General features: G+C 41.9%; 1 protein-coding gene across 2 annotated transcripts in view; it reads left to right on the forward strand.

Moving 5' to 3' along the window:
- The first annotated feature begins 2,308 nt into the window (after positions 1–2,308).
- The window catches only part of LOC124789344 (juvenile hormone esterase-like), a 114,306-nt gene continuing 99,252 nt past the window's right edge, over positions 2,309–17,362 (forward strand). Inside the window, exon 1 of one of the 2 annotated variants that reach the window (XM_047256669.1) lies at positions 2,309–2,561. In XM_047256669.1, the coding sequence (XP_047112625.1) occupies positions 2,337–2,561 (225 nt within the window). In that variant the 5' untranslated portion in view covers positions 2,309–2,336. The remainder of the gene's footprint in view (positions 2,562–17,362) is intronic. The other variant, XM_047256668.1, reaches the window with a different exon arrangement.

Raw genomic sequence — 17,362 nt, forward strand, 5'->3', positions numbered from 1 at the left:
ACCTCACCATCGTATTCTGCGTATCAAGACGTTTCATTCGAGCCCAAACTCGATAGGGTAGAGTCAGTTTTACATATTTCCATTTAATCTATATGCAAATCTAATAAATAAATCGCATGTGCGCACCGAGATTAAAAAGTCGAGGCTGGCATACACAAACATTCAAGACCCAATGGACACAGGAGTTTTTGTTTGGTGGAGGCAACCAGCCCACTGGAAAGTCCATAGGAGGGGAGGGTGGGTTAGCACGCAGCTGCGCCGGCCGGCCGAATGCCCATGGACCAAAACAGTTTTTGCCAGAGAAAAGGGATAATGGCCTGCATGTTCACCTTAAAAGCAAAACTCGCTGTTTTGTTTGGGAGAGCCCCAACATATGCATTTTTTGACGGACCTAGTGCACAGTTTCAGAGTTCTCACAAGTTGACAGTAAACGCCTATCGCAGATGCTATGTATTTCGGGATTGGTCGGCTTAGCCATTCTCCCATTCGCAAGAGTAACGCTGATTGGTGGACTATTTCTGACGCAATGAGCCAGAGGAGTGAGTGAAAGACAAAGGATGATATACCCTTTCGCTTTTTGCGTGGAGGGAAGTCGTTCTGGTGACTCTCTTCTAGCGAGAACACATAGCGGGAGCGAGTGTGCTCGTGCGTGTATGTAGAGAGCAAGGACCAAGGTCTCTACTTCAGTACGTTAGGAGCATCTGTCTGACTTCTGTAGTAGTGTGGGGTGGCAATTCCTTCTTCTAGGAGCCAAAGGGTACTTGGCAAATCAATCCATTGCGCAACTCGTCAACATAACACCCACACACTGACAATATCGATTCAAACATTTCAAAGGATTCAGACAGTTAACACTCATATCATCAATATAAAAATAGTGATGATACGTTATACAAACAAATACCGGTTTTTGTATTAGACATTTTAAATGCAGGTCATAGTGCTCTCTGTGAAACTGAAAACCTTTCATATTCTTAACACAGTAATTTACACAACATCCAGAAGGGTTTTGACAACTTCCAACATGAGCGACTTCTAATCAAATTGCGTGGCCACAAAGTGTCGTCTCAATTGTGCTACACAATTCATGATATCCTGTAAGAGATGTCACAGTTAATAGTAAAATATCTGGAGTTCCCCGAGAAAGTGTTACAGGCTCTTGGTGTTCCTAATCTACATAAACAATCTGAGCAGCCATTTTAGACTGCTTGCGTGTAATATTATCGTTTACCGTCTTATAAAATCGTCAGATGATCAAAACCGATTGCAAACTGGTTTAGACAAGAGATGTATATGGCGCGAAAAGCAGCAATTGATTCTAGATAATGAAAAGTATGAAGTAATCCACACCAGTAGTAAAAGGGATCCGCTAATTTTCGGTAATAATCCAGAGGCTATTAATCCTAGTATTACAATTACGAATAACTTAAATTGGATCGATCACACAGGTAATGTTACTGGGGAAGGGAACCAAAAACTGCGATTTATTGGCCGGACACTTAGAAAATGCACAGGTCTACTAAGGAGGTAGCTCCCTCTACAGTTTCCATCCTCTTAAGAGATCCGTATCTGATAGGATGGACAGAGGAATCGAAAGTTCAAAGAAAAGCAGACAGTCTTGTGTTATCTCGAAATAGGGGAGAGTGTGCTACAGGTATGATACGGGAATTGAGGTGGCAATCATGAAAATAAAAGTATTTTTCGCTGTGGTGAATCTCCTTACGAAATTTTGATCAACTTTCTCCTCCGATTGGGAAAACAATTTGTTGGCTCCCATCCGCATAGGGATAAATGATTATCATAATGAAGTAACGGAAACGAGAGCTCGCACAGAAAGATGTAAGTGTTCGTTTTTGCCATGCGAAGGGTGGAAGGGTAGAGAAATAGCTTGAAGGTGATTCCATGAGCCCTCTGCCAGGCACCTGATTGTGAAATGTAGAGCAATCGCGTGTACAGAGACGAAGAGAATTAGCAAACAAATTATCCTTTATACCATTTTTCGAATTTCAACTTTCACATCAACGAACACAGATTTATTTTAATAGTTAGGATGCTAATGAGCTTAGCATAGTAATAACCATTCATTACCACATTCATTCAGATCGCCAACGCAGGTTAGGTGTCCGTGTTACGAGAAGCGGTGGCAACCCACTTGTGATGCGCCGCCACGTGTATAATCCTTTACGTTGCGTAACGCTAGTCAGTTGCAGTTTGAATTCCTGGTGAGGCGCGAGTCGAGTGCGCGATAACATGCAGAATCTTGTCAAGGACCGTGACTTTGCGGTACGGCTCCCTTCAATATGAGAAGCACGCCTCGGTGCCGGCTCACAGCAGCCATGGCCGGAGTGTGGAGCGCGCCCTCTGCAGCGCTGCTGCAGCTGCTGCTGGTGTTGGCGGTGGTAGTGGCGCTCCTGTGCAGCTCAGCGGCAGCCGGCGAGGTGGTGCGCACCAGGCAGGGCGCGCTGAGGGGCACCAGCCGCGTGTCCAGCGAGGGCCGGCCCTTCCACGCCTTCTACCGCATACCGTACGCCAAGCCGCCCGTGGGGCCACTGCGATTCAGGGTGAGTCGCGGCGGACAGAACCTAGTCTTCGGATCCTACGTCCACGTTCTGTGATCTCTGAGTGTGGAGTATAAAGTACTCTTCGCCATACACCGTGAGGTCAATTTCCTACTATAGACATAGATGTAGAAATCAATCGTACTACGTGTTGCGGAAGGTTGGTAGTTCGTTCTTCTCGAACTTCTCTTTCTATCGTCTTGACTTAGGCCATAGACCTGTTCCATATTCTAAGTACGAGAATGTGCTGAAAATTAGTGCCACCAAATGTCTCATGTGAAAATTCTTAACGTTTCATAAGTAGAACAAACAGCGTAAACATTCTACTCGTACATCGTTATGCTTCATGTCTAGTTGTTTGCAGCCCTCTGCTGCAACAGTGCTTCGAATTCTTGAATTTAGCACTGCGGGATGTAATCATGTAGGCGCGTGAGAAATAGTGTACTGTAACCAAGTTTCGATTTCTAAGAGTTCGTCCACACGTGGAGCACCTTCTCCTTCAGCATGATAGTTCCAGACCACACATGAACGCTGCGGCATCCTCAACAGTCCGACGCTTTGGTTTCACTGTCATCGATCCTCCTCCCTACAGTCCTAACTTTGCTCCATCCTATTATCATTCATTTCCAAAACTTGAAGAACACCATCGAGGACTTCACTTTGATAGTGACGAAGTGTTACAAGCAGAGGTGGCGTGATGGTTCAGTTAACAGCATCAAACTTTCGACAGTGACGATATCAACAAACTGGTTTCTCCTGTGTTCGTCGCCAGGGTGACTATGTTGAGAAATAAATGTCTATACACGAAGAGTAAAGATGTAAATGGTTGATAAGGTTTGTTTAAAAGGCTCTATGAGTTTTCACATACAAAATTCGGAGGATCCACTTTCTAGCACACGCTCATACCCAGCCATCTCTTTCTTAGTCTTCCCACGAATCTTACACACGAAGTATTAAAATTTAAGACTTTTTTGTGGTCTCGAATCTGCCATTGTTTGCCGATGCCCTAGTGAACTTTGTCTATTAGATTTGATATCATTTATAGCAGACATCCCAAGCTCTGCTCTTATGCCTTTCTCCGGTGAGTCGGTTTAATCTTGTAGAGCCTTTCACTCCTCTGAGAAAGTTCGTTTCTTCCTCTTGCAGTTTACATTCTCGCGTTTTAGTTGTTTGTCAAATTGTAATTCCAAATAGTAAATCCAGGGTGGTCATTACCTCATAAAACTTGGTTTTTGTGTCTTCCCCAACTTTATTCGTATTTTCTATTGATCGTTCTGCATATCATTTTATATTTGCACTGTTTGTTATGAACGTCAAGATCATTGTGATAGCTTAAAATACTTCACACTTAATTTGAGTGACTACCTTGATTTCGTGTTTTGTTTCCTTTTATGACCTTAGTCCATTTGTCAGGTATCATTTTTGTTTTTCTGAATGGATATTTTCATATAATATTCTTTAGAAATTCTATTGAGAGTGTTGATGGATCTTTTTAGTGAAATTTCGCTATCCTGTACTACTGGAAGGTCATCTGCAAAAGAATCTATTAAAATATGTCATACGATAATGTCAAGCCTAATCCAATTTCTTGTTTCTATGGATGAACCAGGTCATCAATGTACATTTATAAGCGTTGAGCCTTTGATTTATAGGTATGTGTTCTGATGTAGCTTGATTATTTTTGTTCTTATAATCTGTTGAGGTTATTATTTCTTGTTTAATATGTTCCGTAAGATTTTTATATCTACATTCCCGAAGGCTTTCTCTAGGACTGTAAATGCGATCTTTTTCGCTATTGAGCTCGCTTTGTTTATATATAAGTTGTTTAAGTGTAAAAACGTTATCAATACGGCTCTCGCCTTTCTGAAACCATTCCGTTCTTCGATAACATATTTTCAGCCTTAATTTGCAGACGTTATTTTTTTATCTTCGCATAGATCTTACACGTTGTATTCGCTAATGCTCTATAATGGCAATTATTGCATTCGTTTCCCTTTTATAAAGACAGACATCTATAAAATCTCATGGTTTTTGAATCTGGGATCTTTTCCACTTCATGAATAAGTCTAAGCTTCAACATAACTCTGAGTTTATTTTGCCGCGTCCTGATTTTTTCTTTATTCATGGCTTCATTTCGTTCTTGTATCTTTACGAGATCGTCGTCATATGTTTTACCCGTTCCAGAGAGCTCCTCCTCTCATACTCGGTGTTTATATTGTACGATCCTTTTACCGTCTGGTATTATTTTAGGTTTCTTTCTGTTTTTCAGTTTTACTTAAATCCTTTATCATTTCGTAAGCTATAGACAGTCTTCTGCTTACAGAATTACTCCACTATTCTTCATCTTTCTCCTGACAAAAGTTTTTTTCTTTATTCCTTATCTCTTTAGATTCTTGTTTCGGAGCCAGTGTTTTCACTTGTAAACATATTTGGTATGCTCGTTTCTTTTCCTCAGCTACTTTTTCCCTATCTTGATTCATTAATATAAGACAATACATCTAGTTTCACCAGCTGCGACATAGTCGAGTATACGAACTGTGATCCAATAGTGTCTAATGTTTTTTATTCCAGTCTTTGATCACAATATCAATTCTTTTGATGATGACCGGTTTCAGTCCGTAATGATCATCCTCAGATCTTTTCTACACCATGTCCTAAAGTGATAAGGCCATAATCTAAATCGTTTACAGAAAATGCAAAACATATCATTCTTTATCGTGTGTTTGTTTATTCATATCTAACTTGTTAATGAGCGATTCTTTTTGTCTTTATGATTTCTTATATTCGAGCTTATGAGTCATGTCACCAAAAATAATTTTACTTTTTGTAAAATATTTTTATGTACAGTTATATCGGTGTACGAACGTTGTTCGTAATGTTTTGTAATGAAATACTTATCTAATCAATGAAATTCAGGTCGTTGTTCCACTGACGCTTTAAACGAGTACTGCCTAAGTCACGTTGTTCTGCAAGTTGTATTTGACAACATTAGTTAGCACCTATTCTGACTGTACGTTATCTCAATCCATTGAGAGTGTTTACTGATTAAAATTAAACTGTACTCTTTATATGAATTTACTAATAGATAATCACTCCATGAAACATACACATTTTGAGATGGGCTTTGATTACGTGCATTTTTTAAATTTTTTAGGTTCTTCTGAACACCTGTCTCCCAACTGCTGGCCTCGTACAGCTACGAACTTGTGCTGCGTGTTGAAAGAAAATAAATGTGTACTTATGATTGCGGACACGTAGCGTTAACTTTAGCAAACGCGTGTAATTACGATGTTCAGGGGCCTTGCAAAGAAAATTGCAGAAAAATATTTGCCTGGGCAACCATTTTGTAAGCAATATTATCAAAGTCAGTGGGAGTTCGAATTACAGATATTTACAAAATCATGTATCCGATGATAGAGCCACATAATACGTCATCACAAGCTACAGATATGCAAATCGCACGAAGTTATACTTCTGTCGTAGCTACAAAATGCACTGAGAAAGTACAGCGAGCGGTAGTACAAGGTGTTGTAAAGCAACAACAAGAAAACAAGGATATCCGTTTTCAACAAAACCAGAAAATAATTACTGGACAGCCAGTAAACAAGTTAAGATTCATATACACCACTTAATCATAATCTTACAATCATAATAAAGACAACTTGTAGCTTTACATTTATGCAATAATTAACACCAAGAATAAAGACATCTAAGCAAGGTACTGGGCCCACGAAACACATATTACTTTTGCTAAGTAACCCCACGTCCTTGCCGTGAAACGACTAACATAAGTCTTTAGTGTCTGCGCATTCTTATAAAAACAAAATGCAGCGTTTACATCTTCCTATTGAAGGAAGGGTAAACAGAAGACCATTCGCAATATATGTAATGAATGAGGAACGTTTTCGTTACCAACTGCACCCCTCGCAGTGCGGTCCGTCCAACGCGTCCGAACTGATCTCTCTGTCTGGCTCATCAAAAGTGTGACTCCCTGTTCATACAAGGCATTTATCTGCGTTTCCCACATGGGAAGTTCGCCTCTTGTTCCCTTACCAACTTCACAGAAGAAAACCAGAAAACCTACGGCCAAAAAATTTCAAGCTTCAGGAGTGCCGATAGAATAAGAACATCTTTGCATGTAACATATTTCGTCTGCTGAAGTAGTAAGAGCAGAATTATGAAGGTAGGTTTTTTTTAAATGAGCAACAAGAAGTATTTTACTTATGAACATAACTTTTCAGGAAATGAAATGATGAAGATTATTTTATTAAATTTAAAGAATTGCTCAGCTGTGGTACGAGCTTTGGCACCAGCTTTTGGATACCATCTTCACAGAACTCCAGCGGCAGTCCATTTAACCTGTCATTTGCAGTTGCTTATAGCATGTAAACATTCGCAAATCCTGTTACATCGTGAAAGTTATGGAAAAAGATGAAAGTGTGAGGATGATAGATGAGCACTGTAGGGGGCGGGGGAGGAGTGGGGGGGGGGGGAGGGGGGGGGGGACGGCTCCGTAATTCCTACCGAAATTATCCAGTTGCGGTCTTTAAAGGCAAGCCGAAGCTTTAGAACCTTTTGGCAATACCTCGCAGCATTTACTGTCACACCTCTTGGCAGGACCTTTACCAGAAGACCGTCTTTACGGTCGCAGAAAACTGTGCGCCTTGATGTTCCATCTTTATGGCGGTTCTTTGAATATTATTAGTTTTCTCAAAGAATCTGAATGATTTTACTCACTATATTATCGTTTTTCTCTGGAGTACAATAAGAAATCCATGTTTCATCCCCAGTCGCAATGTCACTGAAGAACTAATCACCATAGTTAGCTTATCGTTCTAAAAAGGACAAAGAATTTGGCAAAAGCCTTGTCCGATGTTCGCCCATGAATATTCTTGGGACCCATCTGGAACACATTTTTTGTACTGAAGTTTGTCAGTAGCAATCGATTATGTTACTTATCTTGAAACTTGAGGAAAATATTTGTTCTCACGAATCCTCTCATAAACTTTTGTGACAACTTTTCACCGATGACAGACGATCTTGCAGACCGATCGTCATCCTGAACATTATTCCTGCCTTCCTCGAACCGTCTCCACCACTATCGGTTCTTTCCATTCATTAATCGCACCTTCCCCGTACACTGCAACATTTCGTCGATACATTTCAGGAGATGGATCTTCTTAATGTTCGAAAACGGAATGACGGAATGCATCTAACACTCGGTGAGATTATTAACTGACATGACGGCGAACAATGCTGCACAACTGAACAACCTACGGAGACCCAGAGTTGAAACTTACTTGCAGTATAGTGGGGGACCGGACAAGAATAGCTGTCCTTGAATAGGCGTTTCCTGGCACCATGCGTAAACACTATCCGTAATCGGCTCTTACGTAAGAAAATGGGCAAGAGCCAATAAGTACGAAACACGCTCTGGTGGTTACGTAAACACTTTATTACGTATACAGATAGTTTATCCATCCCAGGAATCTAGAAGCTCGACGATGTTAGCCATTGCCCATACTGGCAAAATGTCATTACCGGGAATTCCAAGACTTTCGTCAATGTTTTAACCTCTGTTTTCAATTTTTCTTTTGTAATTTCCCATTTGGTATTGCAAATAGACGGACTGGCAATCGCATAACAAATCACAAACCAACAAAATTGTTTTTGTATGATATACTTACAAATTAAGAATTTTCGGACATTGTTTTCTCTTACTTCTACTGTGAAAACTTACTGCTTGCCAAATTTCCTGCTTCTAGTTGAACGAGAAGCTGCCTATATGTTTGCATGAATGAGTATCATAATATGTGACGTAAATAGCAGTATTTTTCTGACTGCACTGATTTTCAAGCTTAAATATTTTACACCGTCATAGGATCGTAGTACTTAGTATGGGACATAAATTTCAGCTTGATATATCTACCGCTCTTGAGAAAAAGGGGTCTCAGCAGTCGGACGGATAGACAGAGAGACAAACGGACCACAAAGTGGTCCTATAAGGGTTCCATTTTTACCGTCTGACGTACGGAACCCTAAACACGACCCTCTAATTACAGCTACCTTCTAATGTACATGGTGGCACAAAATATATGTAAGGACAAATGTTTCAAAAGGCTCTAAGCGCTATGGATCTTAACATCTGAGGTCATCAGTCCCCTAGACTTAGAACTACTTAAACCTAACTAACCTAAGGACATCACACTCATTCATGCCCGAGGCAGCATTCGAACCTGCGACCGCAGCAGCAGCGCGGTTCCGGACTGAAGCGCCTAGAATCGCTCGGCCACATCGGCCGGCCATATGTTAGGAAGTTTAAGTCTACTATAGCGTAACATGGGATTATAGATTCTCATTATCATATTCATGCTATAGAAAATAACATGAAATTTAATACAGAAAGGTTTTTAGAGTTATTTCCTTCTGCAGCAATGAATGTGTAGACCCCTAAATTGAATTCCGCAAAGAAACTGTTTGAGACTGCATGAATCTCTCTGGAAATTGAGGTACCAACACCCGGCAGTGTTGCAGGTGCATCTTCGAACACTCTGTCGTTCAGATAATCCAAATAGAATTAATCATAAGATATCAGACCTGGACTATAAAGGGGTCGTTCCACACCATGACCAGTGAATGTTAAGGTGTCCAGGACAATCATTTGATCTTCGAACGTCTCCTGACAGAAATCGAGGTTCCTCGCTGTACGGCGTAGAGGGGCTCCATGTTGCATGAACCAGTAGTTTCCGAGCATTCAGACGTATCATGCAGCAGATGTAAATTAAGATCCAGTACCTGTCTGTATTTCACTGATGTTACAGGTCATTCAATAAGAATGGGCTCAATACTGCACTGTGCACCCATTGCGCACCTAACAGTGACTTTTCGTTGATAAAGTGGCGCAGCAGCTTGAGACTGTGGATTCTCAATAGACCAATTATGCACGTTCTTTTTGTTGACGTACCCATGGAGATGGAAATTTTCCGCGTTGCTAAACCAGATCTGATTTGTATCGACTGTTCCATTTTCAAAGAATCTGAATCATCCCATTTCCAAAAGGAATATGGCCACTTCACGTTCCCGCCCTTCAACGGTTGGCGCCGATGAATTTTGTGAGGGAAAAGGTTAAGTTTCTCTTTCACTATCCTCTAGGGAAACAATCGTGACATCCTGAGTTGTGCTGCATGTCTTATTGACGTAGTGGACTCCTCGCTGAAAAGAGTTCTCGCTCGTTCCACATCCTTCGAGGTTACTACTCAGGTCGGTCGTCCTGAGTGGCCCTTCCTCGAAACCCGTAGGCATCTGGTCTTTTCAAAGCAACTCCTCAACTTGTTAAAAAACGGAGAAAATATTACACAAAAACTGTATCAGAGGATGCTTAAATTTTGTCATCACAATTTGAGTTCAGTTTTTCCCGTAACCCCGCCGAGGAGTTGTCATTGCGGATGGTGCTGTGGTGTTCTTGGACAAATGCGCGTCTCACCACAACAATACGTTCATAATTTGCGTTAAATGTCGTTACGGTCAGCAAGCACTGTTCCTGTGTTAGTGCTTCCATTCTGAAATTTGAATCGCGAAATGGGTGAGCGAGATATAGAATTTCAGAGTTACATTACAAGCAGAATCATTTACGACATATAATGAAACCACTGTAGACAAATATTTTCTGACGCCTGTTGCCGCTACCCTGTAAATAACGCAACAACAATGATACAGGTATTTCAAGAATATGCATCTCATTTAACAAGACTACATCTTCTACATGAATGGAAATTGAAAATTTGAATGAATTGTGCCCTACGTATTTGAACTAAAGGTTTAGTCTAGGACCCGTTGTAAGTTGGCAGATAGACGTGGTTGCCAGTGGGGTCTCGTTTGTGGAGTAAGCTCGCTCGCTCGCCCAATAGTTATTGTACTAGCGTGAGCCCAGCTGAGATGGCGGCACCACAGAAGCAGGAGACGTTCTGCGTGCTCCGTCTCAATTGGTGAAATTCAGCTATAACTGTGAGGCGTGATTTTTCGTCTCGAAGACAGCGGAGTGCCCCTTTGGCCTTTAGTATCATCTGAACTGATGGACAGCAATTTTTGGAACTCTAAGGGTTTGTTATACACACCGTCTGTTTTCCAAATCCAAATGGTTCAAAAATTGTTCAAATAGCTCTGAGCACTATGGGACTTATCAGCTATGGTCATCAGTCCCCTAGAACGTAGAACTACCTAAAACTAACTAACCTAAAGACATCACACACATCCATGCCCGAGGCAGGATTCGAACCTGGGAGCGTAGGAGTCGCGCGGTTCCGGACTGAAGAGCCTAGAACCGCTCGGCCGCCGCGGACGGCTTTTCCACTTCCAAAAAGGGAACTAAAATACGAGGTCGTACAGCGACAACAATCAGTGCAGCAACTCCAGCCACACTCGCAAAATTACCATCTGGACCTTTGTGATGTGCCAAGTGGGAGGCACACGAGGCGTTTGTGAAACGTATATCAAAATTTTGATTCTAACCGTATTTGTGGAAAAGTATCCGTAGGTCGTATGTGCATTAATGTAAAAGATATATCCTTGTAAAATCGGATAGATTTGTTGATGACAAAAACTTTGTAGTCCTAAGCGTAACCAAAAATTCATACAAAATTTCTGTCTTCATTCATGTAGAAGGACTAGTCTTGTGACATACGAGGAAAACAGCTTCCCTAGCTGTCGCTTTCATCATCTGGAAACATTGCGTCCTCTGGGAGTATTCCAGGCGGACTGATAAATCACGTTATACTCCCAGCTATAAAAACAGATTCATGAGTAATGATCAATAACGGTCTATCTATAATCATTCGACCAATTCCAGACGATAAAACGTAGACTCTCGCGATCACATACCTGTATTAAATTTCACTTTCGGTGCACCAAATTATATACCGCTCGCTTCGTATCCGCCATCTGCCCTCATACTCGAGCCAACCACTTTAAATATGATCACCGCCTATGTTCGACGTCAACGTGCAATAACGACTCTCTGACGGCAGATGGCAGCATTAGCAGTGAAGGGCATATAGTGCATGTCGGAGGGACGCAGCAGTCAATACAAACGTCATCGTAATGCAGAAACTGAGAGATTTACCTTACTTGAAAAACGATATGATCATTGTCTTTCGGGGCGAGGATAGAAACAATTCAGAAACGAATGAGTGTATAAATTGTTCGCGTGCCGCGTTGGTTGAAGTACACCGTGCATGGCAAAATGACACTATCCAAAACGGACGCCGAGAGAATCGTAATGCAGCACGTGCCATAGAGGCTTTGTTGAGCAACAGACCGCCCAGATGAAACTAGGGCGCCGGCCGGAGTGGGCGAGCGGTTCTAGGCGCTACAGTCAGGATCCGCGAGACCACTACGGTCGCAGGTTCGAATCCTGCCTCGGGCATGGATGTGTGTGATGTCCTTAGGTTAGTTAGGTTTAAGTAGTTCTAAGTTCCAGGGGACTGATGACCTCAGATGTTAAGTCCCACAGTGCTCAGAGCCATTTTTGAAACTAGAGCTACCAACAGTTCCTCCTCAGCTACCGTTCAGCGGACGTTGTTGCGTATGGGCCTCTGCAGCAGGACCCTTGTTCATGCACACATATTGACTGCAGTTCATTGGTGACAGACTGGAATCTGCGCACTAGTACCGGAACTGAACGTACACAGGATGGTGACAGGTGTCTTTCTCAGATGACTGATGCCGTTGGCATGTATGGGGTGAAGCGTAGAAGGCATACACCCTGCAACAGTTGTTTGAAGGGCAGGGCAATGCACTCGTGGCATTCCATGGGTGGACTCGTCATTCCGAAAGGCATAATGGGTCAACACAAGTATGAATCTACCCTTGCACCCAAGTCCGGGCAATGTACTGGTGGCATTCCATGGGTGGTCTCGTCATTCCGAAAGGCATAGTGGGTCAACACAAATATGAATCTACCCTTGCACCCAAGTCCACCCCTACATTCACTTTGTTTCTCCTCTGCACGATGGTATTTTCCAGCAGGACAATGTAACGCGTCACACAGCTCGCAGTGTACGAGCCTTGTTTGAAGAGCACCAGGTTGAGTTTACCGTACTCCCCTGGCCACCAAACTCCCCTAATTAGACCCAATGCCCTGCGGGTCCACCTCTATCGGGGTGCTGGCGCCATGGAACCCCATCCTAGAAACATATCCCAGCTGACCACGGCAATGGAGTCGTAATAGCTTCACATCTATATCGGTACTCTCCAGACCCTCCTTGACTCTGTTCCTGCTCGTCTCACGCTGCAAAAATTGGTTATTCAGGCTTTTGACAGGTGGTTACATTAATGTGGCTGCAGAGTGTACACACCACATTGCGTTTTTACTCAAGTACTGAACAGACCACTTCCCCTGTAGTTGGACCCACACATCACATGAACGTCCTTCAAAGAAGGTGTACAAATCATTATGTCAACTCTCACTAGGCCGCAGTTGTTTCCAGAGGCACGTTCAATAATTTAAGTGATGTTCTCAGACATCATACTGTATCGAGAAGTCGGCCGGACTACATAATGCACACTAACGACTGAGAAAATTGCAACACCACTAGAGAATATCCCAAATGAGTTAAAAACTCGAAGTATTATATGTGAAAAGCGGCGCACCAACAAAATTCAAGAAGATTGCAAATAAAGGAAGTACTGTATAATTGAGCCCAGCAGCGCACTCTTTTCTTTTTAACGAGAAAGAACATTGATACCCACATCAGACCGTAGAAAGTAGTGGAAACTTGTAAGCCAAAGACAGTGTAATCCATCGACGCTAGAAGTCGCCACTTGGCATCTGAGTGAGTTTGACGGATTTGATTGGTCTCGAGAAAACTTGTTCGTTCCACCGGGAAATTTTGCCTCGTACAGATTACACTCCTACTTTAATTATACGTGTGATGAACCAGTAGATAAAGCGAGATGTGGAGAGCGACGAGCAAGTAATGATCAAAAGAATATACGGTCGCAGTTCGAGATGTGTGGCATCCTGTGTGGATAGATGTAATGCATCGCACTACTTCGCTCACACACACACACACACACACACACACACACACACACACACAGGAACGAATACAAACACATAAATACAAGTCATTTGATGGAGTGAAGTTAAATGTCCAGATTCAGCACTCTTCTATGAGTACTATTTTATCAGCGCGTTGGAGAGCAGTGTTTGTCCTCGGCTAATACACTGTATGTTTGTCTTCTCACACATCTGCGTGGTAACACTTACGTAATGCGCGATACTGGCTGACCTTCACCCATGGCAGTGAATCTGCAAGGCGCCAGAGAGGCTATATTTAACACTACTCGCGCCACGTGGTTGCGTTACGTTCGTGTTAGTTTATGAGAAATGAAGCTAATTCTGGGATGCAAACGGACTACAATTGGCAGTCAGGTTAAACGAGATACGTCACGGGTGTGCGAGAAAATTTGTGAATTCGATACCCTAAATGTGGCCTATTGCCTCCTAGGAGGGTGATAGATCTAGATTGTTTACTTAGCTAAGTGACACTGAAACATGAATGTATTATTTCAAATATTGCCAAAAATTTGAAAAGAAAAAAGGACGCATTTAAGTTACAGAAATATCAAGGGAACAAAAGAAATAACGGATCTGATAACGCCGTCGTATCCGCTAAATTAATAGAAGGCGAAATAAACTTTACCTACAGAAGATATCAAATGTAACAGGTGGTCTATTATTCAGGCGAAACATAACGTTCTGCTTATCGGACAGACTGCGGAAACGCGTGGCTATGTGCCCTTTTTAAGGAATTTCGAGGTCATACTCGTCAAGATAACTATTTTGGTGACGGTTGTTGTTTAGAAGCGGAAGTTGTAAAAATAATCCCATATATATAGTGGTACAGAAGAATGCTGAAGATTAGATAGAGAGATTGAATAATCATGAATCTAACTAAGGATAAAAGAAATTTCTGGCCCAATTTGAGTGATAGAAAGCGTCAGTTGATAGGACACACCCTGTGGTAGTGGAAAGGAGCGTGGGGATGAAAACTGATGAGGCAAACTGAGGCTTAAGCATACAAAAAGCTGGTTCAAATGGATATAGCTTGCGGTAGTTATACAGAGATGACGAGGCTTGCACAAAGTAGACTAGATTGGAGAACAACAGCGTCAATAATTACTCGCTCCTTTTCTTTGTGAAAGAATCAAGTTAATAATCAGTATTCTCTGAAGGTGTTTATACAGGGTGTTTCACAATTCTTGTTACACATATCTAGAGGTTGTAGAAACATTAAGTTTTGCATAGGACCTTGTCCAGAAACGTCATTCAACGACGCTACATAGCGTCAAAGTTATAGGTTCAAATGGTTCAAATGGCTCTGAGCACTATGGGACTTAACATCTGTGGTCATCAGTCCCCTAGAACTTAGAACTACTTAAACCTAACTAACCTAAGGACATCACACACATCCATGCCCGAGGCAGGATTCGAACCTGCGACCGTAGTGGTCACGCGGTACCAGACTGAAGCGCTTAGAACCGCACGGCCACACCGGCCGGCCAAAGTTATAGGTGCCGGCGCCAGTAAATGATGTACGTACGGGGTGATTCCGTGATGATGTTACAAACCTTCAAGGAAGATGGATAAATGTGTCAATCTGACGTAAGTTTCCCTGGTTCGGAAACGAAAGAATGTCAAGTCACAAGCGAAAGACATTCCAATACCTCTCAGTGGAACAGAGTTCCCGGTACTGTTGTTGCTAAGAATGTAGAGTATGCAACATTCAGATGACCAAGAGAAGAAACACGTCATAGTGAACATGGGCTGTAAAATGTATACCAAAGGAGCTATGAGCACTTGTGTAAAATGGTTAGGACTGGCATCTGGATGGTTTTGTAGGCCGATTCTCTTTATAGAGGGTGTTTCACAATTCATATTACACACTTTAGAGGATGTAAAGGGGGCTTAGTAGATCAAGTCTTACACGGGAAGCCATGTATGGAAACATCATTCAAGGCGGTGCAGAGCGTCAGATTTATAGACAGGTGTCACAATTATGGAGTCGTCAGGAGTTATTTTTTACGCCACACAGCCATGGTGAGCACATGAGGACTTGGACTGTTTGGAATAACCTTTTTCCCTGGCTAGTCCCAAAAGTGTGTTCGTATGACTACAACCAAGTCACTATTGGTTTCAGTCAGTTCATCCAAATATCTTAATGTAACGATTTGTGGGGATATGACACAGGTAATGCATGTGGCAGACTTCTGTTTATTGATACGATATGGAGAAAATACAATCAGTCTACAATTGACATAGCTTACAAAAGACTCGTGCATTCAATGCTAAAACATTATTTAAGTGTGTGGGACCCATACTAAATAGGACTAATGTGGAATAAGGTACGTATGAGAGGATCTGCAGTACGAATGATCACAGTCTTCTTTGACTCAGGGCAGAGCCTGAAGCAAATATTGAAATAGCGGACTATTGAAAACAGATGGCGTATATTCCACGAAAGCTTACTTACAAAGTAAGTAAGTATTATGTGAGAAATCTAGATATTTACCATGGCTCCCCACGTATCGCTGCCGTCGGCACGGTGTAGATAAGAATACACTATTTAAAGCGAGCACAAAACTATTTAACCAGTTATTTTTCCCGCACTCCATAGATTAACCGAACAGGAATAAACCGTAACATTGGTATAATGCAGTTCGCAGTGATTTGCAGATGTAAATGTATAACTCGTCGTCAAGCTTTGCTCCACCTTGGTAGCTGCGCGCTCATCGCGATGTATTACTAACCAAAAGGGCCCGAGTTCAGTTGCCCTTGTACAATCGGAGATTTTCTCTGTTAAGGGACTGGGTGTTGTGCTGCATCGCATCATCGAAATTGACGTTCCACGATTAAAATGGCTGTACGGGTACGTCCTGAAAGCCAGTTATTGAAACAAAATAGAAAAAGTGCCAGCCATCTCATGGGAAACAACGACGGTGGTGGAGCCTTGCATTAGTCGCAGAAGGTGTCCTCTAGATGGTACCGTGTGGTTCCTTGCCTACGCTGGCCAGGACGGAGAATTAAATTTCAGCTTTGCACAGCTGTCGCGTTTGCTGTTGTCGTGGCCTACTCTAGGTGTGGTAATGAGCTAGTATTTGATTCTCCTTTGTTATATATCTTATAGTCACTCTGTCGTAGAGGAGTTATTAAATAAAGAACTCTCGTTTCTATTGCCAATAATTGCACTGTGCAAGTTATGTTAATTACTTCCCAAACAAAAAGACAGTTTCTTCCTGAAGGATTAGGTCATAGATGACCTGAAGTCACAAATCACAAAACAATTTGGAAGAAAATCATATGCCAAGCTAATTTTCATTGTAATCGTGTTGTTTTAGGTGAATCGAATTCAAGCATGACAAAAGTATGCAATGAGGAAGATCTTTCCTTGCATGTCTTGCTTTATAAATCAGGCTAAGGATCAGATAGGGAGCCAGAAGTTCTCCAAATTTCGTCTAAATGAATATTTCTGTATATCTAGTGAAAAAGTTACGCGTAAAAGCACAGTCAACTGATTATAAACTTGGATAGTCGCGTACACACCATTACATTTGAACGTTTTTTGGTAGTAAATGTGTTAAACATATTTCCCCCTTTTAGAGGACGGGAGTTTTATACGAACGACTAACGCACTTAATACACCACTGATTGGAGTAAGGTTAATAGAGTTTCACCTATCTATTATGAACAAAAAACGAATCATTTTCTCCGCAAGTGACACCTATCATAACATTTTTATTTGTAT

Source organism: Schistocerca piceifrons, chromosome 3 (genome assembly GCF_021461385.2).
Source record: "Schistocerca piceifrons isolate TAMUIC-IGC-003096 chromosome 3, iqSchPice1.1, whole genome shotgun sequence".
Lineage (NCBI taxonomy): Eukaryota > Metazoa > Arthropoda > Insecta > Orthoptera > Acrididae > Schistocerca > Schistocerca piceifrons.